Source organism: Camelus bactrianus, chromosome 16 (genome assembly GCF_048773025.1).
Source record: "Camelus bactrianus isolate YW-2024 breed Bactrian camel chromosome 16, ASM4877302v1, whole genome shotgun sequence".
Classification (NCBI taxonomy): Eukaryota; Metazoa; Chordata; class Mammalia; order Artiodactyla; family Camelidae; genus Camelus; species Camelus bactrianus.
This window is the reverse complement of record NC_133554.1, coordinates 29,735,302-29,762,428: the sequence shown is the minus strand read 5'-3', so window position 1 is coordinate 29,762,428 and position 27,127 is coordinate 29,735,302. Positions and strand designations below refer to the sequence as shown.

Here is a 27,127-nt window from a genome sequence, read left to right as displayed (position 1 = left end):
TCTGTGTGTTAGTTTTATTGTCTTTGCTTTGGTCTATACAAAAAAACCAATAACCAAAAACATAAAGCAGTAATAATAAAACTCTCTGCTGGGACCTCCCCCAGCCCCCACACCCATGTGCAGGAGGTGGTGGGGGGAGTTGGAAACAGGAAGGGGAAGAGAAAGCCCCTCACCGCACACCAGAGGGGTCAGCCAAGAGCACTTCTCAGGGGTCAGCTAGGGCAGTTACATGGGTGGGAGGGGGGTGTGAGGAAGCTGTCCCCAAGCTCCCCTGGGGTGGGTGCCAAAGCCAGTTGAGCATTCTGGAGAGAGGAGCAGGCAGTGTCCTGGAGCGGGGGACTCGCTCTCCACATCTTCGCCCCATTTCCCTGGACAATCCCTGAACTTTTCAAGAGAAGCTTTGGATTCTGGGTCTTTGGGCCTTGAACCTGGGTCCCAGAGACCCCAGGGGCTCAGCACAGTTGCTGAATGGAGTTCAGTGATCAGAGCCACAGGAGAAACCAAAGCCCCGTGGGGCCCAAGCCACTGAAGACAGCCCGAGAGGAGGGGAGATTTCCAGGGGAGAGCAGCCCAGGAGGAGGGGCAGCCCAGGAGGAGGGTAGGTTTCTGGGGGAACAGAGGGTGCCTCGAGTCTAAAGCTTTAGTGCCAGGGCCTCGGGGGTAGGAAGGGGGTGTCGGGCCCTGGACCCCTGGCCCAGAACAGAAAAGCAGGAGCAGATCACCATCCCAAGAAAGACCCTACAGAGGACCTCTGGAGGCGTGGGGTTCAGCCGGAAGCTGCAGCCTTGCTGCCCGGGCTCAGGCACTTTGCTATCTCGCCCCATCACCTGCGCGGAGAGCCTCTCAGATGGGAGACCGCACCTGGGGGAGGGGCAGACACAGAGGGATCAGGCTGGGCCTGTGACCCCTAGGAGCTCATGCCAGTCCAGAGTCACCCGCCGACCACCCATAGGAGGAGCAGGACCCCCCACCCCGAGCAGAGATAACAAAACGTGGCAGGCTGAGGCCTTCTCTCGGGGAGCTCAGCACCAAGAAGCCCACACTTATCCCCCAAAAAGGAGCCAGGGTTTCGACGGAAACATGAGAGGGCCTCAGCAGGAAGGAGGTTCTAAAGGGAAGGGAAAGCGCGAGGGAGAGCTGCAAAGTGGGGAGGCATCATACTGGGATCCAGCCAGCTAGGCCAGCATGTGGTCCGCAGTGGGGTAGGGGGGCCGGAGGCCGTCGCTGTAGGTGTCGATGGGATAGTCCCCGTCCATGTCCATGTGCATCTCCAGGGGGTCCAGGGGCACATCACTCGAGTACATGGGGCGGTAGGTGGCATCCATGTCTGGGAAGGAGAAAGGAGCTCCATCTAAGGGTCTCAGGCTACCCTGTGGGGTCCTGGACAGACCTCAGCCACACTCCAGGGGGCCTGCCCTCCTCCCCAGACTCCCATGCCAGGGATTTGGACAGGAGTACACGTGAACACTACGGTGGCTGTCCCTGGTCCTCTGGCAATGGGGATACAAAGCCGCTTTCTCTCTCACACCCACACAGCACCCCACCCCCCGCCCCAGACTCTCTGGGGTCCTGAGGAACTCTGCACACTTACCATCTGCATAGGGTTCATTGATGGGGATCATGCTCTGGGCCTAAGGATGGAGACAAAGAGAAACATTGTGGGAGAGGGGAAGGGTGGAAAACGCAGGCTCTGGGCTGGGGGGGCACTGAGAAGATGCGTCTATAAAGGGTGCCAGGGGAAAAGCAAAGACCCCTTGAAGGGACAGAGGATGAGATGGGGTCACACAGTGCCTTGATCAACTTCCGTCCTCAGGAACCTCCCCAGGGTCCCACCATTCACGCTTGGGGGCACTCACAGAACTAGAACAGCCCAGGGGAGGGGAGTGGAGGGCAGACAGGACTGGATAATGGGTACTGGGAGCTGCCCTACCCAGAATCAGGGCAGCCACCAGCTTATATAGCACTTTGTGAAAGTTAGAGAAAGGCACCCCTGCCCCAGTACTTTATATTAGTTTGGACAAAATAAAAATGCCATTATGCAGGTCAAAAACAGATAAGATGGTGCAACCTACAACTTCCATCTGTTGAGAATTGTCATAAATGATTCAATTATAAAATAAAAATCTATGAAGTTGACAGGAGGTAGGAGCCCCCTTAAAAGTGCCATCTTTGTGCAGTGTGCAACTTGCACAACCATATACTGCAGCCCAACTCCAGGTACTCACAGCCTCCCAGGCGGCAGGGTCGTGCTTGAAGAGGGAGTTGGTGAGCTCCACAGACACACGCTTACGGTAATCTGGGTTCTTGTCCTCGGAGATGCGGAACAGGACAGCAGCGGCGTAGGTGGCTGAGCAGAGGGAAGAAGACAGGCCAAGTCAGGCCCCTGCCTCCACCCAGACTGGGGGAACAACATCCAGCCTCTCCCCTCATCGCCCTCCCAGCCCCAGCCTAGACCCTCACCGGTGCCCTCGTTGCGGGAGTGCAGGAGCTCCATGAGTGGGGCTGAGGCCCCCTCAGCATCAATGGCGTCGGCTGCCTCCTTGTCCTGGGCCAGCTCACACAGCACCCCAGCAGCTACACGCTGGATGTTCTCCACCGAGGAGTACAGGAGCTGGGGAGGGGGGCGCAGGGCCAGTGTAAGGCAGACTGGCAGCACACCTCACAGCCCTGCCCACCTCTGCCTCCCTTTTTTGGATTTAATCCAAGTCCACACTAGGAAATGTGTAAAGTCTAAGAAAAGTATAAAGAAACAGAAAAGCAGCTACAATCCCCCAGCCAGATACAGCTTGTTAACACACTGGCATACTTCCATTGGATTTTTATCATCACTTTTAAACATATATATATTTGTAACATATAGATATATGATTCCCTTTTGGCGGAGGAGGTAATTGAGTTTATTTATTTATTTACTTTTTTAATGGACGTACTCGGGACTGAACCCAGGACCTCGAGCCTGCTAAGCACGCTCTACCACAAAGCTATACCCTCCCCCTGTAGTACAGGAGAGCAGATCTGACTCTGTTGTATCTGTTCTTTTAGCTCTAACCGGTGTGCCCTGTTTTCTAGGTTTATTCTTGCTAGCTCTGCACTCTTTGTAAAACATTGTTGCCTTTAGCCTGTCTGGTAAACAGGAGAGCCTTTTCTCAAGGCTCTGACCTTTAAGGATATTAACACTTCTGCACTTACATAAAGACAAGCTGCAGAATAGAACCTAACCTTTGTTTTTGTTGAAGGTTTACAGGGGCACCATGACCTGACCCACGTGGACAGCTGCAAGAACAAAGAATTCCTGCAGCAAGAAGTTTGTAACAACCAACCACACCCCCTCCCGGTTTTCTGTGTAAAAGGAGCCTGTATTCTGACTGGAGCAGGATGGTTCCCCAAGATGTTAGTCTGCCATCCTCCTGGTCCGCCTGCTTTCTGAATAAAGTCACTATTTCTTGCCCCAACACCTCATCTCCCAATTTTTTGGCCTGTCATGCAGCCAGCAGAACAGTTTGGATTTGGCAACATCCCTGACAGATTCCTGTTTTTTTTTTTTTTTAAATCAAATATTGTAGCAGAATGCTTTTTCCCATATAATTCAACAGCTGTTCTTAAAAACCTGAGTTCATATTGATATTCAGGAGAGAAAGAGGCAAGGTAGATAGGCAGGGGATTGAGAGGTATAAACTACTAGATATAAAATAAATAAGCTACAAGGGTATATTGTACAACACAGAGAATACACCCCAATATTTTATAGTAACTATAAGTGGAGCTAATCTTTAAAATTATGAATCACTATGTTGTACATCTGAAATTTACATAATACTGTACATTAACTATATCAATAGAAAAAAAAGGAAGGAAGGAAGAGAATGCTACAAAGCAAACAAAAACAAAAATTAAAAGTCCTCATCGATCACAATTGGAGGTAGTTACCGGTACCAATTCCTTGCTTGGAACATTAAAAATTAAAGGATTAAAAAAAACTTAAAGGAAAAAAATTTCAAAGACAAAAAAATTCTTCAACACCATTGTCTATCACCTCATGATATAATGGACCTTTTTTTTTTTTTTAAGTTTAGATTTTTACTTTCAGTTTTTTGGTTTTTGTTTCCCCTTAACAGAGGCATTGAGAATTTTACCCAGGACCTCGTGCACGCCAAGCACATGCTCTGCCACTGAGCTATACCCAACAAACCCCTCAGTCTGTCCTCAATTCTAAGTAAGGTTGCAATTGTCAGCGGTGTGCATACATCTATTATCATATTTAAATCACATCATGTTGGGGAAGGTACAGCTCAGTGGTAGAGTGCGTGCCTTGCATACACAAGGTCCTGGGTTCAATCCCCAGTACCTCCATTAAAAACAAGTAGATAAAAACCTAATTACCTCCCCCGCCAAAGATAAGTTAAAAAAATTTTTCTTAAAAAAATCACATTATGTTATTTCAAAAGGAGCAAGTCCCAGACCTGTACTACTTGATCAAAGGAGACCAACATTTTCAAGGCTCTCTATACATACTGTGGAATTGCTTTCTGGAGAGGTTTTACTACTTTATCTTCTCCTAGTGGGGTATGAAACAGCCCATTTTATAGCATCTTCACCACCACAAAGCACTCCCATTTTTTTCTCTGCCAATTTGATAGTGGAAACTGGGCTCTCACTGCGGGGTAAGCTTCATTCCTTTAAACTCCCAGGGCTGAGCATTGCTTGTTCATGAGCCACCGGGGAATTGCACGTCCTCCTCCTATTACCCGACTAGGGTCTACTATTACCGAGCTCTCTTACATGAAAGATACCAAATTCTTGTCTGCTCTGATGCTTGCAAATATTCTCCCAGTTTGCTGTTTACTTTTTAATGCTTTCAGGCTGTCTAACATTAAAACATCATTCTTGTTTTCATTTGTGGCCTCCTTTGCCTTTGAGCTTGGAAAGGCTTTCCCACGCTAGGATTTGTTAAGTGGTCACTCTTGGTGTGGCCACTTTTCTCCAAACTCCTCCAAAGACTCTTGATGCCTAGCCAAGATGCCCTCAAACCCAAGGCTACCAACCTTCCCCTTCCAGTAGTGGGGATAAGCAGGGGTTGGGGGGAACCTCTCCTGCCCAGCTGCCCCAGACTCACCTGCACAAACAGGGGGATGGTGTTAAGTCGGAAGATCTCCATGCGGTTCATGGGATCCCGGGCAAGGATGTGCAGGGCTCCAGTGCAGCCCTCCACGATCTCCTCCATCCTCACGCCATCCTGCACAAGAGAAGGCACTGGGGTATAGCAGCAGTGGCTCTTAGGCGTGGACACACACCTTAGGCGTGGACACACACACACACACACACACACACACACACACCCCATGACACTAGCAACTCTCTCTGGTCCTTGGAGTTGGTGTCAATTGCAACTTGCCTCCCAAGATGCTCACATGTGCACACATTCACAGAGGACACCCTGACTCCTGGGGGGTGGCAGTCCCAGGCCCCACCAGCTCACTCACCGTGTAGGGCTGCTGGGTGCCTGCAGCCACGTGGCGCTGGGCATCCTGGTGGGCCTTGACCAGCAGCTGGACAAGGCGGGGAATGACCGCGGCCTCCTGCAGTGGGGCATGGTTGGCTGGGCACAGGGCCAGATTCCGGATCAGGCCGATGGTTGCCTGGCAAGAAAATGGACACCCATTCAGGGCATTTCCTGGGCATCTGGAAGACCCCACTTCCCCAGCATCATCTCTTCCCTCTCATCTCTGTTCCCCTAGGCCAACCACAGACATGCTGGAAGAGCTCCAGAAAATGAGACCACCCCCAGCCATGCTCCTTATTCCATAGAATCTGTGGGTCCTCATGTCTGACTCTAACGGTCCCTCCTAATACCCCATTCCAGAATATTCCACCAGCCCCCACGCCCTGGCCCTAACCCCTGTCCCCTCTCTCTTAACCACCTCCTCTCTCCAACAGACAACACTACTTGCTTTTCTGACAGTTCTGATTATCAGGGAGTCCTCATTAAGGGTGACCCCAAAGCCTCCTGCTTTGGTGATGTTCATACTGTAATCAATCCCTAGTAGGGCAGCTCTGGGAAGAGGTCTTCTTCCCAGGTCCCCCAACTCCCAAGAGTCATTCTGGCCTCCTAAGTTTCCTCAGGATCTAATAAAGCAATTTATCATCTCACTTGATCCTAAAAACAAGAAGCCAGGAGGGCAGGGATGAAAAGCATAGGAGAGAGGATGTCGTGAACACGGGGTGGATGATCTGCCAAGGTCACTTGTCAACTTAGCTGCTGAAACAGGAGGCAAGCCACCCCACCCCCACCCCCTGCCTCAAGATTGCCTTGACCAAGCCCATGGAGGGGCCACGTGCTGCCCTGTCTCTAAAATAAAAAATATATAATCACTTAGCATCATTCTTATCTGCACTGTTAAGTTGTTGAAAATTACAGCAGTAAGTCCCTGCCAGCTGGCTCCAGACCCTAGTCTGTGGTAGCCCCTCCTTGAAGCTCTATTCTTGGGGATGGCCCAGCTGTAAGACAGAAAGATTCTGGATGTCAGAGCCATTGTGAAGGTCTAAACCGTTACATTAAGAGCGGGATGAGCTTTTGCCTTATTGGAGCCACTGTATTACAGGCCTCTTTGTTACAACAGCTTTGCCTGTACCGATACAGCGCTTACTCCTGTCTTCAGAGCTCCTTCCCTCCCCTGACCCCACCATGCAGCAGGCAGCACCTTGACCAGTGGCCACTGGTTGGGCTGGTTAAGCAGCTTCACGATGGCTGGGATGCCGTAGTTGAGGCGCACAGAGTTCTGGGCCATCTCTGCCTCGGGGTGGCGGCTGGTGAGGTGGCGCAGGGCACAGACAGCGGGCTCTGTGATGTCGTCCTTGTCGCCCGCGCGCAGGATGGCATGGATGAGCGCCTCCACGCCGCTGTTCTGCGTCACCAGCGTCTTGTTCTTGCTGTTGTTACACGTCAGGTTGGACAGAGTACCCGTGGCGCAGGTGAGGACGTTGACGTCGTCCACGCTCAGCTGGTTCACCAGGATCTTCAGCACGCTCTCCAGGCCCTCCTGGGGTCGGGGGAGGCAGTGGAGAGTGAGGGAGACTCCCCAGGGCAGGGTCTTCCCAATATATCCGAGGGGAGGAGGACAGCCTAAGGAGGTCTCCAGCACACTTAGCTGATGATGCACCCTGCCTGTGTGTGCCCTCTAACTTTCACCTCCGTGATCCCACCGACACCCCATGAGAGGGTAATTCTAACCCGTGGGGCAGCTGGGACTCAGAGAAGTTGAGGGCCTTGCCCACAGACACACAGCTAGTGAGCTGGATATGAACCCAAGCCCATCTCTAAGCTCCATGCTCTTTCCTCCACCCTCTCCTGCCCCTGCTCTGGGTCCACAGATACAACAGAGCTCTACGCAGGCCAAGGGAGGCCCCTAAGCCAGAAGGAAACTGTTGAGGAGGCCATATGCTTCGGTAGCAGGCCCAGCTGACCTACTTTTACACACTTCTCACCTTCCTAGGCCTTCACTGCTGCCCACTCAGTGGTCCCCAGGCCAAATCTGCTTTCAGGAAACATCCCTAACCCAGAAGTCGCCCTTCTCCCAGGGAGAGTCACGTGGACCTTGTGGTAGAACAGAAAAACCCCAGGCTCTGGGGGGCAGACATTTCTGGGTTCAAATCCCAGCTCTGCCATTGACTGGCTGTGACCAAGGGCCATTCCTTAACTCCCGGAGCCTGTTTCTTCATCTAACGATGGACCCCACACTCTCCCTCTGGGTATCGAAAGGGGTAAAGGGCCAGTGTCCCCAGGTGCCTGGCGGAGTCCAGCACATGGTGTTTGATAAGCAGCCCACTGATGCAGTTCTTAGGAGTGACGGTCAGGGTGCAAGAGGGGACCAGAAGACCTGTCCTAAAACTGCATTTCTCCCTCAGTTGTTTTTAGCCATCGGGGCCCCCAGGCTGTCTCTCGCACACTGCTACTCCCTGCCCATGGTCTAGATCAAAACAGTTCCTCTGGTACCATCTGAACCCCGGCTTAGAAACATCAGCCTCCCTCTCCTAGTCCCCTTCTTGAATCTCTAAGAGAGGTTAGAGCCTTAGGTGAAAGGGATGAGGGGCTTGAGGGCACTTCCAGCCTCAACCACAGTGGAGCCAGATTTAGAGGCCTCAAGTCTCACAGGGCTCCTTAAGGTCAGACTCCCAGACAGGAGGCTGGCCGTGCTAAGACGGGAGGCCAAGGCAGCTGAGGAAGCAGACCCAGGCCCAACCCGTCGCTCACCTGCTTGGTGGCCACATCCGAGAGGTTACGCAGGGTCCAGAGGCAGTTCTGCACCAGGCGGGGGCTGTTGCTGGTCAGGTGTTTGCCCAAGGCCTGCATCCCACCTGGGGTGGGAGATAGGGAGCACGTCAGCCATAGGGGAGCACAGTGGATGGAGCCCAGCCACTAGTTAGGGCCCCTGTCCTTGCCCACCCAGCCACATGGGCCATCCTCACGGACCATAGTACTCACCAGCCTCCACAATGGCGGGCTTATTGCTGGAACACACAGACAGCACCTTGAGCACACGGCTGGTGGTCCAGAGCAGCTTCTCATAACTGTAGTTGCGCATGATCTGCACAAGGGCCTGGGGTCCTCCATTGGCCAGGATGATGAGCTGTGGGGGGAGGGGGGAGGGAATGTGAGACAGATGAAAAATATGACAAGGAACAAAGAAGGGAGAGAGGGAGGTGACAGAGCTGTTTTCACTGAGCTTCATCGAAAATCTGAATAGCTTTTGTGATGATTAAATAAGCCAAAATGTAGGAGAAAATGATAATACACAGTGCTGGCAAAGATGAGGTGAAACTACTAACAGATATCACCACTGATGGCATTGTAAACAATGCAATCCTTTTGGAAAGTATCTGGCAATCTGGGAAAAAGCCTAGAAAGAGTAAAAACCCTTAGCCCCACTGATGATAAAATGTTCTCACTCTCTGGGAAAAGCTGTGTCCCCAAAGATGTTCATTACAAGTGGATAGTCATAAAGATGTTCATAAAGATGGAAAATTGGGATTAACATAGATGCCCTCCATCAGAATACAGTCCAGGTCCTCCACTTAATGAAATGTTATTTGCCATTATAGAGGGTGATTCTGAGGACAGTTGAGCCAACAAAAAAAAAAAGCTTTTAAAAATATCATGTAGAAAACAGACACAAACTGCTCTGACTACAACTATGTACCAATATGTCCACAGGAAAGCACTGGAGGAACCATGTGAAGATAACAGGGGTTATGTGAGAAGGATGAATGTCTTCTTTCGTTTATCCTCAAAATATTCAGTAATACGATGAAATATGTACACCTGCATATACATACACAGTTAACCTAAAAAGGGTTAAGGAGGCAGTGGCTGGAAGCTGCAGCTGAACGGAAGGTGATGCCACAGGAGCGGCGGTCCCGGTTGGGAGCCCACCTTGCTCTCCTGGTTGCCATAGGCCAGGAGCTGCAGGCAGTCGGTGGTGATGGCCAGGAACTTGGGGTTGTTCTTGTTGAGCAGGGGCACCATCTTTTGCAGCCCATCCGCCAGGCGCACCGCCATCTTGGCGCCCTCCTGGTAGAGCAGCAGGTTGTGCAGCGTGGTGATGGCGTAGAACAGGACAGACTCCACAGGGGAGCTGGGATGGGAGCAGGGGGTTTTTGTCAGTCAGGTCCTAGATGGATGTAGGCTACCTCCCCCAGTACCGACACACTTATAGAAATAACCGTCTGCTAGTATCTCATCATCCTTTGAGTCTAGCCTCATCTTTTTTTTTTTTTTAAAGGAAATAGCTTTATATTTTAGCACCTGTAACAAACAAACAAACAAAAAAACCCAAAACAAAAAAATATCACCCAAGTAAATAGGTCCAGGAATGTGGTTTTAGAAGCTCCCTTTGGAGAATGTGTGAACAGAGGATATAATACTGGCTGTTCAGTAAAAAGACCTTCATTCAAGTCCTAGCCAAGTCCCTTCTTCACTGGATGCCCTCAGGTGATTCATCTGACCTTTCTCATTCAGTTTTTTTTTTTTTTTCCACTTCAAAACCCAGAATTTTATAACTGGCATAAACATTTCCATTACACCAAAAACAACAAAATACCTAGAAATAAGCTTACTTAACCAAGGAGGTTCCCTATACTCTGAAAACTGTAAAACACTGATGAAGGAAACTGAAGAGGATACAAATGGAAAGATAACTTGTGCTCTTGGATTGGAAGAATCAACACTATCAAAATACTAGCCTCACTCTTACATACAGAGCACGCAGCATCTCTCCTCTCTCCACTGGGACCATGGCTCCTGCTCTGGGCTCCAGGCTCAGTGCTAAGCTCACAGTTAAGTCCTCATGACACCTGTCCCAACTGAGTAACTGTCATGTGGAAGGCCTCGTTCTAGAGAGGCATTGCAAGGGATTCATAGAAGAGTGGAGTCAGTATCTCCACCCTCAGGGAACTGGTATGTGAGCAGATGGGCCATGCTGACTGCCACTGTGAGAAGGGCGGGCCAGGAGACCCCTCCACGATGCTCAGACACACCCAGGTCAGCCTGGTATGGAGGTAAGGAAAAAGGCAACATTGCCAGGCTAGGAAAGATAAAGGTGGCAAGGGACTTTGCACAGGATACTCCCTCTGCCTGGAATACTCTTCCCTTCATCTACACCAGCCAAACTCCATCCAACTGCCAATCCCCTGACATTAAAGTCAACAGCTTCTTAGAGCTCCTCTGACCGAACTTGGACACACCTTTGCCCTAGTCTATACTGTATCCTAATAACTAACCTGCGAGTTACATGTCTGTCTCCCCTGCTAGGCTGCGAGCAGCTGAGCACCAGGACTGGGCATGGCTCTATACCTGGCATGTAGTAGGTGCTCAGTAAATGTATGGAAACCCAGGGAAGAGAGAAGAAGAAGTCCAAGTGAGGGGAAGCAGTAATACCAAAAAGCATGACACTCATTTATATGTGTGTCTGGGTACTTCTGTAGGCACGGGCATAAAACAAAATGTTTATTGCATGGCCTATTGGTGAAAAATAACTTGACTGTGTATTTTTCTATTTTCTCTAATGAATCCTATTAAAATAAAAATAAGCCTTTTCACGTATTAGAATTAAAACAATGTTCCAATTAAAATTGGGAAGGCTGTCTTATTTGTTTACAATCCACTTCAGTTTCTGTAAAACCAGTTCTTTTGGAAACCAAATAGAGGTCCCCATTTGGATGCAAAATAAGACCAGCCAAATGCAAGACAGATGAAATCAAATTTAGATTGACCCTTTGATTCTTATAAATTTTATCAGAATGCTTTCGCCCAAATAGCTGGGACTCATCTGAGACATTTGGAATGATTTCTGCACTGGGGAAGCGTAGACGCCAAGAGGGGAAACGCGCCCGCAGTGAGATGGGGTGGGTACCTGAGCATGCGGACCAGGGCAGGGATGCCGCCTGACTTGAAGATGGCAAGGAGCCCCTCACGGTGATGGGAGAGGTTGTGCAGGATGCTGGTGGTGCAGCGGGCCGTGTCCAAGTCACTGGTGTTCTGCATGGTGCGCACGACAGCTGCCACCAGCTGGGGTGAGCCCATCAGCGCCCGCCGAGACGCCTCCTTCTTCGACAGCTGGTTCACAATCATGGCCGCCTTGGTCACCACTACCTGGGGGCAGCGGGGAGGAGGGGAGGATGTGAGCAGATGGGCCAGGCTGACTGCCACTGAGAGGGAAGGGCCAGAAGACCCCTCCACAACATTCAGACACCCCCAGGCCAGACTCTTCCTGCTAATGGGGCTCTGGATCAATGACCTCGCTCCACCCCGGGTAGGGCCCTCTCCTACAGACATCTGACATCTCCCCTCCCTGCCATGCCTGTACCCCAGCCAGGCCCCTCACAGACCGGGTCCTCATCATTGAGCAGTTTGGTGAGCTCGGGCAGGGCCCGGGTGGCCAGTTCAGCGTCGTCCTGGTAGTTGATGAGATGTACAATGGCTGACTTGAGCAGCTGGGATGGCTCGGCCAGCCGCTGCAGGTTGGTGGTCTGCCCCTCCACCTGAGTGGCCAGCAGCAGCGAGCTGTCTTCTCCTGTCACACCAGGACACATGGCCTCCCGCACCCGCTTAGCTCTGGCCGTTGTGGACATCTGGTACTCCAAGTCACCTGGGGGCCAACAGGCAGGGACTAAGCTGCAGGAAGTGGGCAGGGGGACACTGGGGAGCAGGGCAGGCTGGGCAGACTGTCCCCCTGGGTTCTCTGGCTGCCTCTGGCCCACCACTCACAATTCTGCTTCTAACTAGTGACCTTAAGGAGGTCACATTGCCTCAGTTACATCATCTGTAAAATGGGGCACCACCTGTTCTGTCCATTGCAGGGAATTCTTATGAGAATTAAACGAGACAAGTTGTAAGTTGCTCTTAGAGGACATGATGCATATACTTGGACATATCACTATAAGCAGATTATTGTATGTCAACTATACCTCAATAAAGCTGTTGGGTTTTTTTTTTGGAATTAAGCTGTTTTTTTAAAGCAGAAAAAAATGTCAGTGATTATCATTATTAATAGGAATAGCTAACTTTGTAAAATATAATTTTATCTTTTTAACTGAAGTATAGTTGATTTACAATGTTTCAGGTGTACAGCAAAGTGATCCAGTTATGCATTTATATATAAATCTATTCTTTTTCAGATTCTTTTCCATCATAGGTTATTATAAGATATTGAATATAATTCTCTGTGCTATATGGTAGGCCCTTGTTGGTTATCTATTTTATATATGTTAATCCCAAACTCCTAATTTATTCCTCCCCCACCTTAGCTAACATTTTTTTGAGTACAGGCACACCTCGGAGATACTGTGGATTCAGTTCCAGACCACTGCAATGAAGTAAATATCACAATAAAGACACACAAACTTTTTGGTTTCCTAGTACCTGTGAAAGTTATGTTTACACTATTATGCAGTGTATTAGGTGTGCAATAGCATTATGTCTAATAAACAACAAGGACCTACTGTAGAGCACAGGAAACTATGTCCAGTATCTTGTAATTACCTATAATGGAAAAGAATCTGAAAAAGAATAAATGTGTGTATATAAATATATAGAAGGTATATATTATATATATATAACTGAATCGCTTTACTGTACACCTGAAACTAACACATTGTAAATCAACTATACATTATCAAAATAAAAAAATGAATATTAAAATGAAAAAAGTACATATCTTAATTTTAAAATATTTTATTGCTAAAAACTGCTGACCATTATCTGAGTCTTCAGCAAGACATAGCAGTAATATCAATGGTCACTGATCACAGATCATAAGAAATATAATAATCATGAAAAAGTTTGAAAAATTACAAGAATTACCAAAATGTGACAGAGACACAAAGTGAACAAATGTGGTCGGAAAAATGGCACCGACAGATTTGCTCCATACAGGGCTGCCACAAACCTTCAATTTGTAAAAAACGCATTATCTGCAAAGTATAATCAAGTGAAGTGCGATAAAATGAGGTGTGCCTGTATTACTATGTGCCAAGAGTGAATTAAGTGCTTTCCTTACATGTTCTCATTTAATCTTACAACAACCCTACAAAGTAAGACTATTATTATCTCCACTTTACAGATGGGAAAACTGAGACACAGAGAGGTTATAAGAACCCAACCTGGGATCTGAACTCAGACAGCCCGACTCCATAGCTCAACCCCAACTCTATGTCTCTCCCTTAACAATCAGGTAGAGACAACCTAGGTCTCTTTTCAACCCTGAAATCTCATGATTCTAATTATACCCTCATCCTCCCCAACGGAGGCAACTCTCCCATTACATGGGCAGGCAAATGGAGGCCCAGAGGGTCACCTAGTAGTATTCAGCAGATCAGAGGGAAAGTCAGGACTGCAGGTTTCAGAAAGCAGGAGGTGGGTTCTCAGCTCAGACTCCAGGCTCCACCCTCTGGTGGATCTGAGAGTCCCACAAACAAATGCCCCGAAGTGTCCCAATGGCCCGGGGAGAGGGAGGCAGAGGTCCCATCCTCCAGTTAGTCGGAAAGGAGGGGACATCCACACTGCTTTCCCACCTGGATGCTGTACTTCAGCTACCAACACAATGCCTGGCCCTGCCAAGCCGAGCGGCCTCTGCCTGCTGCCACGGAGCAGCTCCCTGGGAGCAAAGGCCGAGCTCCACAGTGGCACAGGCCACCACACCCTACCCTGCACCCTTCCCAGCTCCCACGGCTCACCACACTGCAACACTCAGGGCCCAGGAGGCACCTGCAGACAGCAGCTAGGACTGGATACTCCTCTCCCCCAGAGAGGCGGGTGCCCTGGGCTGGCTAGCATCCCCACCCCTGACTAAGATCCATGCCTGACTAAGCGGTCACTCCACCACCCAGCCTTGGCCTATTTGCATATTGGGATATGCCAGCCTGGTCTCCTCCCCGCCCCCCACCAGGAGCCCTCAGGCTTGAGAACTGCACCTCCTCTACCAGATCTAGGGTTCCCTGAGGGCTGGAGGTCTGCCTGCCCTTCAAACTCCTCCTGGACCAAAAGGACTGTGTCTCCCCAAGAGTCCATGGGTTCCCTGAGGGCAGCAGTGATGCCCCCGTATCACAAAGTTCATGGAAAGCAAGGACAGTGCGTCTACCTTCAGACCGGAGGGCAGGGTCTATGCCTCCCCTCCATTCACGACGTTCATGAAGTGTAATCTGCCTCCCTCCCAGATGGGGGCGCCCAGAAGTAGCTGTGCCTCCTCCCTCAAACTCGTGAGTCTAAGAACAGAAACTGTGCCTCCCTCCTCAGACTGGGGGCCCCTTAAAGTCTGTCTCTTTTGACCCTGACTCCCTCCAGGGCCCAGCCTGGTTTTCTGCTGGAATATTCCCACAGAAGAGCCCCCAGGCCCGACCTTGGCTCTGGGGCACCGCCTGGGTGTAGGTGGTGGTCTTCTTGAGTGTGTACTGGCGCCCGCAGGCCTCGTCCTCCTCCATGATGCCCTTGCTGCTGACCGAGGGCACGCAGGTGTTGGCCCCTGAGTGGATGCCCGAGTCATAGGTGTACGTCTGTTGCCACTCAGTCACCTTGATGGGTTGTTCAATCAGGTTCATCACCTCCATGGTGGCTGCTGGGGACACAAAAGAGAGGCAGGAAATTAGCTGGCCCTGGTGGAGCATCCCATCACCTGGCGCAGTCCCCATCTTCAGCCTCTCCCCCCACCCAGTCCATTGCCCCTTACCCCACCACAGCCCCAAGGGCCCCAGTGGGCTGTGGAGGAGGTGGGGTGGGAGACAGAAAGGACCAATCCCAGGGAGGGACTGCCCAGGATGGGATGCCTGTGTGAGTCCTGGGCTTGGATCTCTGACCTCCAGCCCAGAACCCCGGAGGGAGAGCGGCAGTGAAGGAGCAGATGCCCCAACCCAGCCCTGGGCTCCCTCTCCTGGCTGCCCCTGCCCAACACCCCCAGAGCAGGAGAAGGCACTCAGGGCCTCCAGTAGCTTCTGGGGTCTCAAAGACCCACCCCCATCCACTGGGGCCCCTTGGGAAAGGCTGCGGAGGTGAGGCAGCTACACCCCAGGCGCTGGGCAGGAAACCCGGTGGGGCAGGGAAGCAGTCAGACAGGTTTCCCCGGGAGCCCCAGGCTCCCTTAGAGACTCCAGGATCTCACTTTCCTGCAGATAGGACAGGATCCCAAGTGATTCAGAGGACCAGGCCCTGAGACCCCCATCTCTCCAGCACTCCAGCTCCTGGAAGCCTTTCCCAGAATTCTGAGTCCCACTGACTAGGTCCAATCTCAAGACACATGCTACCGGGCAATTCACCGCTTTGTTGAACCTCCATCCTCATCTGTAAAACCTGGATTGGGGAGGGGATGGGGAGGCCTACTGGCTTTGTAAAGGGCCCACGGTGCCTGGCACATAGTAGGTGTATACTGTTGATGGCCTTGGCCAAGTATCAGTAGTGCCTATCCCTAGGGTGCTTTCTCACCTCCTGGCCTCCTCAGGGTGGGGCGGACCTCGGATGATCACGCTATTCAGAGACATGGAGGCACTTGAGGTTAATGAATAGCTGGGCCCAACTCTGGCCCAGGGAGGTGAATTCCCACTCACTCTGTCCAGCTCCCCTGTGTCGGGAGCTGACCTCCAGAGTCTAGCAGCTGGGAGGAGAGGCAAGGGAAGCTGTCCCCAGTGAGCGGTTTCAAAGCACCTGCTGTTCCCCATTTACAGATGGGGAAACTGAGGGTCCACCCAGCAAGGAGGCATAGCAGAGAAATGGCAGAGCCGGGACCAGGCCGAGGCATGAGTGACACCCGAGTCTGGCCTGTGAACACCCAGCGTGGCCTCAGAGAGCAGACAGACCCCAAGCTGGTCCACCCATGAGGCTGGGCAACAGCACCTTGCACCTCAAACCCAGTGTCCTATCGCCTTGGGAGATAGAGTGAGGATGACGCCAGAGTAGTAGGTGAGTCTAGCCCCACCCCAGGAACAAAGATCACCAGGGATCTGTCTTCTGGGAGGGCCCAGTGCCACCCTCCAAGAGGATGATGAATGACCCTTCAGGTCTCCCTGCCTTTTATGGCAACACCGGCTCCTCCCTGGCCTGTGAGCACACATGGAGCAGGCAGAGGCAGGAGCCAGACCAGCTCCCAGCAGTCTCCTTCCTCTCCTCCCATCAACCCGAGTGACTCAGAGTTTCAGGCTGATAAAACAGAAGCAGGCTCAGTGCCACCAGATGTGCCCAGCTGCTTTCCAGGCACTGGCCAAGCGTGGTTATTTTGGGGGAGCCCCCACCCCCGCCCTAACCACACACTGCCCAGCATGCCTGCCTTCCCTGGAGAGAGAGAGAGACAGAGAATGCAAGAGAATTTGGGAGGAGAAAGCCAGTCACAGAGCAGCCCCCAGGGAGGAGAAAATTCAGGCAGGAGGCCTTGGACATGCAAGCACTGGAGGAGAAAGATGAAACCATCAGTATATACAGTTGCACTAACCCTGTAAATGCCACTCTGTGAGGCAGAGGGCTGAGCTGACATCTCCAACATCTGGGTGCTGAGTCAACATCTGACCACGAGCCTCAGTCAGACCCACTCAGGACAAACTGTACATCTCCAGCCTTATCACTAAAAACACCTCATCCAAGCCAGAAAAAGCCATTCCCCAAGTAGAGACTGCAATCTACCCCTGGCGCTTCTCAGCCAGAAGGGCGTGGGCCTTGCCTGGAACCTCACCATGTCCAAAGGGACCACTGAGGTCAAGGCTGGCCATAGGAGGGGCATCTCCTCTGCAGGCCCCTCACCAACCCGCCAGCCTAGGCCTGGAGCCAAGAGAAGCTGAGGGCTGGACAGCTGCCCAGGGCCAGACAGAGGCCTTACGGAGGTCAAAGGATCCACAGCGGAGCGGGCGGGGGACAGTCGCCTTAACTATCTAATGAGTCTCATGCTTCCCTCAAAGCAATGTGGACTGGCATTTTATTATTCCCAGTTTCTAGGTGAGGAAGCAGGCTCCACATGGAAAAACAGTGGCGCTGTTAAAATCCAGGTCCGCCTCAGGGCAGACCAGCCTCCAGCTGACCAGGCAGGGCTGCTGCCCTGGGGTCAAGGAGAGTCCACCAGATATCCTGCTGCAGAAGGGAGTGAGGGGCAAGGGGCAGCTGCTCTGAAGTCAGGAGTCCCGAGTTCCAGTCCCAGCTCCGCCACAAACTTGCTGGGTATCCTTGGGTGACAACTTTCCCTCCCTGTGCTTTGTATATAGAAAGGGTGGCACAGGTGATCTCAGAGGCACGTTGACATTGAAGCTTCTAGGAATAAGGAATCAGAATTCCCATGACAGACAAGAAGCGGTTGAGGGTGGACAAGGTTAGAGGTGGAAAGAATTTCAGAGAGGATACACCCCAAAGCTCTTCTGGAAGAAAGGATGGTGGAGGGAGCTGATCCTGCCACAGAAAAGCTCTAAGTCAGATCTAAGTCAGATCTCATGCAGGAGTGTCAACCAGCCCCACCTTTCTCCTCACCTACTCCCCAAGAGAACTAGGGGAATTCTCCCATAGTAACAAAGGTGCTGTTTTTACAGTTCCCAGGGTGGAGGGCGCCGCACCCAGTTTGGTCTCGTCCCTCTACACCCTGGACTGGGAGCAAGACCCGCCACAATGCCCCTGGACAGAGCCAGGGCAGGAGGAGGCGAGACAGATGCGGGACAGATGCGGGCCCTGCCCATGCACCCGGCTGGAGACGGGCAGAGCCAGACACAGGACACAGGGCGGTGCTCTGACTTGAATGGGGGTACTTTGTTTAGCAGCATGCTCTATTGTTGGCAACACAGGAGGAAGAAGCCAGCTCAGAGGTCACAGGGTGGGGTGAAGGACCTCACAAGGGACAGGAAGAGAGAAGACAGGGGCCCTGGAGAGGGTGTTCGAAGGACCCCTCCCCCACAGGTCCACACTGGCCAGCAATCTGCAAGAAAGCCATAAGGCTGCTTTGGGGCGGACCCTGCTCCGCACTCCTGGTTCCTCCTCTGCATGGCCCACCCAGCAGGATGGCACTGGGCACTCTAAATCCAAGACTGTCCTGGCAGACTGTGACCCAGCCATGACATTAAAAAGAACTCCCACCAGAGCTACATCAGGCTCTGGCCCCCGCCCGGACCCACCAGCAGTGACGGGCACAGCTGGGCTGGGCTGCAGGATGCCAAGTGTCAGTAAGACAGCTGGAAACTAGGACAGGAATGGGCTGCCCAAGAGGCTTGCTGGGACCAGGCTCAGAAACATTGCATTAGAGGACAAGAAGGGCAGAGGTAGGGCCCTCCAGAAGTTCCTTGGGCCAGAGGCCAGCACCCTGTACAGACTCAGGATCACGCGCTCAGACAATGACAGAGGAAGGGGGCTGTGGGCAGGGCAGAGGAGTGTGGGGGTCAGGGGAGAGTCTCCATCCAGCCCCACCACTCAGTGACCGTGTGCCCTTGGTTAAGTCACGCGATTGCCTTAAACCTCATCTGTAAGGTGGAGACGATCAAGACACTCCTTTTTTTAGGCTGTTGTGTGAATTGCACACAACTGTGACTGTGGAAGGTTCCTGTCAACAGTCAAGGCCCAGGCGAGTGCTCTTCTATTAGGGAAGCAAAGAGGCATTGGAGGCGGCCAGCAGAGATCAGCCTGGAGAGGTGGCCAGCAGCCAGCCTGCTTTTTGGGACCCAGTACCCAGGGCAAGACCCAGCCTTCCTTTCCCTGACCCTCTCCAATGAGGGCTAGGAGGGGAGCTGCCTCCTGGCCCTAGGCCAGAGCCCCTGGGGCAGGGTGGGGATGTGGTTGGGGAGGAGGTTATGTCCAGGTCCTGGGACGAGAGGCCAGGTGGAGATGCTGCACTGCCCCTCTCCCTGGTCACGTGAGCTGCCTTCTGCAGCCAGGGGGCAGGCAGGCCAGTCGGGCCTGGACATTCCCCACATAGCAGCCCCAGGGGAGAAGCTGGGCTCAGCCAGTCACCAGCCCCAACCCTTCCCTACTCTGTCTCTGGCTCCAGCAGAGATTTGGCCAGCGGTCCCAAGCACAGATGGACAGACTCTAGAAAAGTACAGAAACAGACATGACTGCTTCCCTTGAGAGCCATGTCTCCCCCATCAGGCTGGGACTTCCCAGCTAGGCCTCTCCCCTCAGACTGGTGGCTCCAGGAGAAAACCCCCTGCAGGCTAGAGGTTCCTTGCCAGAGACTGTGGTCTCCCCCATCAGACTGGTCATTCCAAAAGGGCAGAGACTGAAGTGGGCGCCATGCATGGCCAGGGCCCTGGGGACGGGAGAAGACACAAGCCCATCCGGAGCTTCCGGAGGAAACCCCTCACTTCCGGTCTGGAGGACAGCCCCAGCTGGGGCCGGGGACTGGCTGGGGGTGGGGGAAGACTCAGGTCAGACCGACCCAGCTGCTATTTGTTTTCCTCCTTCTGGGCTCCTTCCCAAAGCAAACAAACCAGGGTGGGAAAATGAAGGAGACTTGGAGGAGAGGGAAATACCCAGCCAGGTGGCTCGACCCAGGGAAGAGGGCTCCAGCTGGAGCTCTGTTGCCTGCTGGTGACCCTGTGCAGGCAAAAAATCCCAACCTGGCAGATGACCCCAAATTGGAACTCCTAGGAATGGAAAAAATGCTCTACCAGCCTCGGGAAACAACAGCAAAGGACTGATTTGTGTCGGTAATGGTGACATATCTCAATACACAAGTGCCCGGTATCCCCATTCAACCACACCCAGTGGGGCTGGGGGAACCCTGACCCCAGGTGGTGTCCACTCCTCAGGTATGACTGGTCAGTTTCATCCTGCAGGGATGACCGCTGGGCCCGCTCCTGGGAAAGAGGGACAACTCGACTTTCAGTTCCCTGTGGAGAAAACTAGGATTTGGATAAAGGTTTGGTTAACATTTGTTTATAGAGAGCGGGGGATCATCAAGATGGAGACTGAGGAAAAGGGGGATGCTAAGAGAAGAGAAATAAATGTAGTGGTAGTTGCCTCAACGGAATGGGATTATGGGTGATTTTTTTTTCTCTTCTCTCATAAACTTTCCTGAACTCTCCAACTGTTTTGTAAAATGATCATGGCGGGAGGATATAGCTCAGTGGTAGAGGGCATGCATGAGGCCCTGGGTTCAATCCCCGGTACCTCCACTAAAAGAAAGAAGTAAATAAAGAAACCTAATTACCGCCCCCCATAAAGAAATAATTTTTTTAAAAATAAAATGATCAGATGTTACTTTTTCAACCAAGTGGGGGAGTTCCATGCAGTGCAACCTCCACCTCACCCCCAAAAAAGCAATGTATTGATTGTCCAGCCCCATCCCATTTCTCCTGTGTCCCTGCCACTCGCCAGACACAAGAATCAACTGTCCCCACAGTGGGGAAAGAAAGCAGACCTGTTAACGCACATTCTGCAGGTCATGGAAAGCCCAGCCCAGCTTCCTGCCTTGAGGGCCTCCAAAGGCTAAGAGGCCAGGAGGCTGAGCAAAGGGGAGTGGTCAGTTTTCTCTTCAGCTTGGCCAAGGAAGTTGCTGGAAATTGGGGCAGTCCGTGCCCCTCAGACCTCCACCAGATCCAACCGTGTCCCAGGAGGGAGGCTTCGTGGTGTCGCTTACAGGAACACCAACCCGGATGACCTGTCCCAGACACAATGCTCTTTCTCTTCACAGGGGTCACAGGGCCAGAGGCTCCAGGCTATCTGCCCCTCACATCCAGTCTCTCCTTCCAAAAGACACAAGACTGAGAGTTTCTCCCCAGGGACCCCAACAGATTTCAGACATGCCCCCAAAGGTAGTTGATTTTTGCCTGCCCTCTCTCCCGAGTCAGGCTGGCCCTCCCCCAGGTCACAGGGATGGGGCCCTGCTCCATCCTCTTCAGAGAAAAGCTGGCTCTGAGCCTCCATCAGCATCTCCCTCCTACTCCTCAACATCTCCTCTCTCACAGGCAGTAAGTCCTTCCTCCAGTCTAGCCTCCACTCCTTCCAAAACAGTCCCAATTGCTCTCGTGTCCTCAGGGTTGTTGGAAAACCACAAACCCGTCACCCTCTTTAGAGCCATCAGCCAGGACTGAGTTATTCGAGCTATTCTGTCACAGCAAGTCCCCTCAGCCTTCTCGAGGATCGATAATCCCCATGCTGGGGTCCCCTCCTGACCCTCAGGGGATCCGGAAGCCCAGTGCTGATAGGCTCTGTACCCAGACTGACACACGCAGAGGCCCATGCTGGTGTCAGGTGCCCAGTTGGCAGACATACCAGAGCCAGGCAGGTCTGAGAGGACAGTGACACCAGCCCCTCCCTAGAGGACCAAGGCTCTGCTGACCCCACCCCTATCACCAGAAAGGCTCTCTCAGCAGAAAGAAACCTACTCCCAGCCTCAGGGCTCCCAGCCCTAAAGCAGAGGGTTGCCAGTTCCCCGCCCAAGAGCAGCCTGGCAGCCTTGACTGGTAGAGTCCTGTAGGGCAGTGGCCCAGGCCTAAATCTGACTTTCATTTCTCTCCACTCCCCAGGGAACAGGACCCCCCCCCCCTTATCTTGGCACAGCCCCAAGCCCCCAACAAATCAGACAACTCCCACTTCCTATGCAGGGACAAGCCCAGAACAGTCCATGGTTCTGCCCAGCTCAAGCCAGGCAAAGACAACAGCTTTGACTTCTGCCCTCCTCTCCCGGCCACAACCTCCTCCACACATCCGCCACAGCCCCTGGCCCTGGGGACACAGCCCCCTCCACCAAGAACCAAAAACCAAGGCATGGGGGAGGTTTCAGAGGGCTGGAGGCTGGGATATGAGTCACCCCCACCTGACAAACCTGCCCCCACCATCACCACCCACACACACCTTCCTGGGCCCTTTTGAATTATCTTCTCCCCAAATTCCCAAGCAGAGACTGTCAAAAAGGGATGGCAGAAATTCTTCCCAGAGCCACAGTAGGGTGGTATATAGCAGGTCAGACTCTGGGCTTGGAGCCAAAGGACCCAAACGCCAGCCTTGGCCCTACTTGGGTCTTGCTGTGCAACCTTGGGCAAATGACTTAACTTCCCTGAGTTTCAATTTCCTCACCTGTGGAATGAGGTAATGATACTCGAGGGATGGTCATAAGGATTAAGCGAGAACAGTTAATGAAAGTGCGTGGAATCTGAAAAGCCATCCCTTGCCTTTTAAGTTACCATTTATTTGATATCATTATTCAATAAGTTACCATTATTATTTTGCCAAGGAGGTACTGAGGCTCAGAGAGGTAAGGTGACTTGACCAAGGCCACACAGGTAATGAGTGACAGAGCTAAGAATCAAACCTAGCTCAGTCCAAGCCTAAATCCCATCTCTCCAAATAAACAGCCCTTCTGTGTATGAGTCAATTGCCCCATCGCATTCTAAGGTAGCTCTTCTTCCCAATCCTTCCCAGTCTCTGAGGAGAGACCCTCCCTACCCCCCAACCCCGCGGCAAGCAATGGTACCTGCCCCATAGTTACCTCCTTCGTTCCCATGAGCTGCAATCCTCAAAGCCTCAGCCCTGGCAGCCCAAATAGAGGTTCCAGAGGGAATAGGGTGTAACTGGGGCTCGCGGTGGGGCGGGGTGGAGAGTGCTAATGTCACCCAAGCTGGGGCCTGATCTATTAAGAAATGACTAATTGGATCATACCTTTTTTCTCCCTCCAGTCCAGTAAGTAGCCAGTTTGCACCTCCTAGCAATCTTTCTGGGTATTATCTTTTCATTGCCACAAATCATATTAGCTAAACTAATCATTTAACCAGAGTAATTACAATGCCTTCCCCTCCTCCACTTTGGCAGAGAAGAGGGAAAACAAGTTATTTCACCCAAATTCCATGCCCTTGTGACTCCCCGGAGGTACACCACCCACCAGAGCGGAAGAGGGATGAGGTTCCGTCCTGACTCTCCCCTGACCCAGGGCGGAGCCTGACTACAGCCCAGGACACTCCTTGTGGATGGTCTGACCTCAGCCCCACTCTCCAATCTACAGCCACAGTGGAGTTGTAGGGCGGTGGGGTCTTCCCAAGTGACTCAGGGCAAGCAACCTGATTCCCCCAATCTTGCCCTCACCCCAGGAATGAGGGAGCACCTGGCTCTTACATTCCCCTCTTCTCCCCAAGGAGGCCAGAGAAGGGGCTCTTAGGAAATTGGAGGGTCGGGAAAAGGGCTAACACAGTTTTGCCTGAAACTTCCCCCCTAGAAGCCTTCCTTCTGTCCCACTTTCCCCATCAGGAAAGGGGGTGGGTGGGGAAAGGACTGCAGAAGGCTCCAGAAGGAATGCACCTTCAAAACCCAGAAATCAAATAGAAATCCAGCCCCGTCGCTCCAACTCTTCAGCCTCAATTACTAGGCAACTAATGCGGGGGATGGGACGGGAAAAAAAAAAAAAAGACCAGAACAATCGCTCCCCCCTTCAGTCAGTTTGGCCGAGCCCTGCCCCACCCCCATTCCTGGGGAGGGGCGCAGAACTCTGGAGAGAGCCTCTAAGGCAGGCCTCCTGCGAGGGGGTGTGGTGGTCCCCGGAGGCAGGAAGAGAAGGAAGAAGCTGCTTCCCCTTTGGCCCATCCCCCAGACCCCTGCCCCCACCTCAGGCCCCAGGGGCCCGACAAACAGGATGGAGGTGGGGGCGGGGAGGACGGGGTCAAAGCGCCGGCTCTGGACCAGGTTCAGCGTGGTCGGCTAGTGGAGGGGGCTCTGCCCCAAGAAGGACCCCGTCAACCTGGGGGAAGCGCTGGGCAAGGAGGCAGGAAAACCCCGAGAAAGCTGCCGTGAGTACTTCCTCCTGGAAAGTTTGTTTTGGGTGATTTTTTCCGCCAAGAAGAGGTTAGAAAGGATGAGTAGTCCTGTTCCCAAATCAACACTCTGAAAGCCGCAGCTACTGGAAGCAGGGCGGGCGACCCCTCCGCCCAGACCCCAGTCCGAGCCACGGGTGCCAGCCACCGGCTGGTTGGCGGAGCGGATCCCTACACCAATCCCACTTCCATCCCATTCCGCCTCTGCTGGCCCAGCCGTAGCCCGGCACCCACCGGAGCGGAGTGGAGGCGCCGCAGGTACAGTCCCGACCCGGCTCTGAGAACTGGAGGACAGAGCCTCTAGACTCCGTCTGCTCACCTGCTCGGCAGGTGGGGCCCGCGTCGCTGGGAAAATGTGCTCTCAGCCCCCACAGTTGGGCAAGCCGGGCGCAGACAATAGGGCCCCACCCAGGCCCCGGGGAGTAGAGAGGGAGGGAAGCGAGGATGACGCGTGAGGTGGGGTGAGGGTGGCCCCAAAGAGACCAGCGGCAGCAAGTTTCCCAAACAGTAAATTCCTGACTTCAGAGTGAGCCCCGGAACTCAGGCGTAGCAGGTTAAAAGTCTTCCCTGCAAGAGTCAGGGCCAGAGTCAGGGATTCGGCGTCAGGCGAGCTTCGCCTCCCTGGGGAAGGCCCGACCCCGGAGGCACCTGCCTTGACCCCTCCCGGCCCTTTTCAGACTCGGGCTCTTCGAGCCCCCAAGTGCGCTCTGCTCGAACCTCGCGCCCCCTTACTAGCCGCTCCCAGGACCCCAGCGCGCCCCCTACCGCCGGTGCAGTATGGCGCTCCCTGACTCCCTCCCTCACCTGCCCGGAGACGCGGGGATGGGCCTCTACGCCACTCGCCAGCCTTCCCTCGCCCCAGCGATACCTGCCCCGATCGTCCGCACCTGCGTGTGGAGCCTGGCCGGGCTGGGTAGGGGTCGGGCCGGGATGGGAGCCGGCGCGGGCTGCAAACTGAGCTCGGCGCGCTCGGGCGGCGGCTGCTCCGGACTCTGGCCAAGGCAGCAACTCAGTAACCGAACAAAAGGCGAAGGGACCTGACAGCCAAGCCACGCCTCTCGCCCCTCGAAGCTCCGCCCCCCAAGGGAGACGCCCACCCAGTGATGTGGGCTCACTGGCTGCCTCGCCTGACTGTTGCATCGAGGGGCGGAGCCTCATGCACAGTCCTCTCTCACCGCCGCCTCTGTTTATCCGCTGGCCATTGGCCCCAGGGAATGCCACTCGGCCCTGGGGACGGTCTCCAATTTGAGATTCCTCCTAATTCCGCACCTATTGGCAGATAGAAGGTTACTTCCTCCTGGTTGGACAAAGAACTGTCAGTAAGACTAAGGAAAGAACCAGTGGAAAGGATGGGGTGTGTCTTGCCCCACCCTACCTCCAAGCAGGTGAGACTGATGACTCTCCCCCCTACCTGTCCAACAGGTGAGTCAGGGGGCGCCATGGGAAAGAGCAGACGCCTTCACTGGCCAGCCAACTTAGCGTCAGGCATGTTGCTTCTTTGGGCTTATTCACCCTTGCTGCAAAGTGGTAATAACATATTTGTATAGCATTTCATAGGCATTTTTCTGGATTGGACTTTTTTTTTCCCCAAAGATGCAGTGATCATGAGATTTAGAATTAGAAGGCTTGGATTTGGCTTCTGCTGTTTAGTAGCTATGTGATCTTAGGCAAGTTACTTGTCTTTCACCCTGTTTCTCCACATCTGTAAAATGGGTACATTAACTCTCATGGGGGTGAAGGAAGATTTGTGAAATCACTTGGACAATTGCTAAATTTAAATTAATGATATGAGGGTGTTTTTTTTTTTTTAATTCTCATGACAGTTCTGGAACACTATTAGGGCAACAAAATGATCCTCCTTTCAAAGATGAGGAAACAGCTTCAGAGAGGTCACAAAACTATAAAATGGCATATCTTAAACTAGAACCCCTTTCTCTTATAATTTCAAGGCCCACCAAACCGCATGTTCTCCTGGTGGAATAACAGCACAGACACAAAATGTCAAAGCAGTGGGGAGGGGCTGGAGACAAGGTGAAAACAAATATTCTGGGGAGAGACAGAAGAGAAATGATTTGTGACAGAGAAAGTATTGGTGGGACAAAAATCAGGCAGCAGATCTAAAGGAAATCAACACTGGCATAAAAGAAGCGGGGCAGCGGGCCCCTCAGTAGTGGAAGATACTGGGGGAGTAATCAGAAAGAGCTTCCCAATAGACAAGGGTCTTTCCTTTCTGTGGTTGATGAAATGAATGCCTGCTGGTGGCTGTACAGCGTGCTAAGGGTCTTACAGATATTCATTCATCAACACATAAGTATTGAGCACCAGCTGTATGCTAGGTACTGGACTAGACACTGATGACACAGAAAATCAAAATGACTCCAACCCTCCAAGGGCTTCCAGAGAGCCAAGTGTAAATAGGTCATCTTAGTCACTCTGGGTGCATCGATGTTGGACAGGTGGTGGTTCTGGAAAGGGTCCCTCCTTAAAAAAGCTTTATATTCCCAAAGCTAGCATGCAAGATGCATTGGGGGAACGTACATCAGCAGCATTCTTGACTGTCTCCACCAGAGAAAGGAATGATGGTGAGAGTCTCACTTCTGAGGCTTGTGCCATCCAAGAAGGGGCCAGGGAGACATCAACATCCCTGATCAGTTACCATCCACACGCCAGGGCCACTGCCCTTTGTTTTGTTTCCCTTACTCCCCGTCTTCCAGTTTATCTCAGCATCTTTCTCCCCACCTTATCCCTACTCCACCCACCCACTTGCCACCCTGCCATGTAGTCCTGAGCTTGGGAGGAAAAGAGCTCCCAGTCCTAGGCTCCTGCCTCTACCAGGGCTTCACTTCCTTCCTCTCCCACCTCCCATCTTCCCCTGCCCACTTCACAC

The 27,127-nt window shown here is 52.6% G+C and overlaps 1 protein-coding gene across 6 annotated transcripts; it reads right to left on the bottom strand.

Annotated features, from left to right (window-relative positions):
- Positions 1-25,285, bottom strand: JUP (junction plakoglobin). Of its 6 annotated transcripts, none has more exons than XM_074342846.1 (14): positions 25,128-25,285; positions 14,889-15,104; positions 11,881-12,140; positions 11,406-11,644; positions 9,428-9,629; positions 8,480-8,624; positions 8,249-8,352; positions 6,699-7,037; positions 5,481-5,636; positions 5,114-5,233; positions 2,461-2,611; positions 2,226-2,347; positions 1,592-1,631; positions 1-1,327 (listed from the first exon to the last, which is right to left on the bottom strand). In XM_074342846.1, exons 2-14 carry the CDS (start codon positions 15,094-15,096, stop codon positions 1,176-1,178), a joined length of 2,238 nt encoding a protein of 745 aa, XP_074198947.1. In that variant the 5' UTR covers positions 15,097-15,104; positions 25,128-25,285; the 3' UTR covers positions 1-1,175. The 6 variants fall into 6 exon arrangements, with proteins under 6 accessions (XP_074198947.1, XP_074198948.1, XP_074198949.1 ...); XM_074342847.1 differs by having other exon boundaries at positions 14,889-15,101; positions 25,128-25,278; XM_074342848.1 differs by having other exon boundaries at positions 25,045-25,163.
- Positions 25,286-27,127: the final 1,842 nt, after the last annotated feature.

Bases quoted from the DNA above. Each gene is read 5' to 3' on its own strand.
- JUP (XM_074342846.1), bottom strand. From the start codon at position 15,096: ATGGAGGTGATGAACCTGATTGAACAACCCATCAAGGTGACTGAGTGG. The intron at 12,141-14,888 runs GTCGGGCCTGGG...GTTGGCCCCCAG, and splicing joins GGCGGTGCCCCAGAGCCAAG to GTGACTTGGAGTACCAGATG. The intron at 7,038-8,248 runs GTGAGCGACGGG...CCCCGACCCCAG, and splicing joins CGGATGTGGCCACCAAGCAG to GAGGGCCTGGAGAGCGTGCT.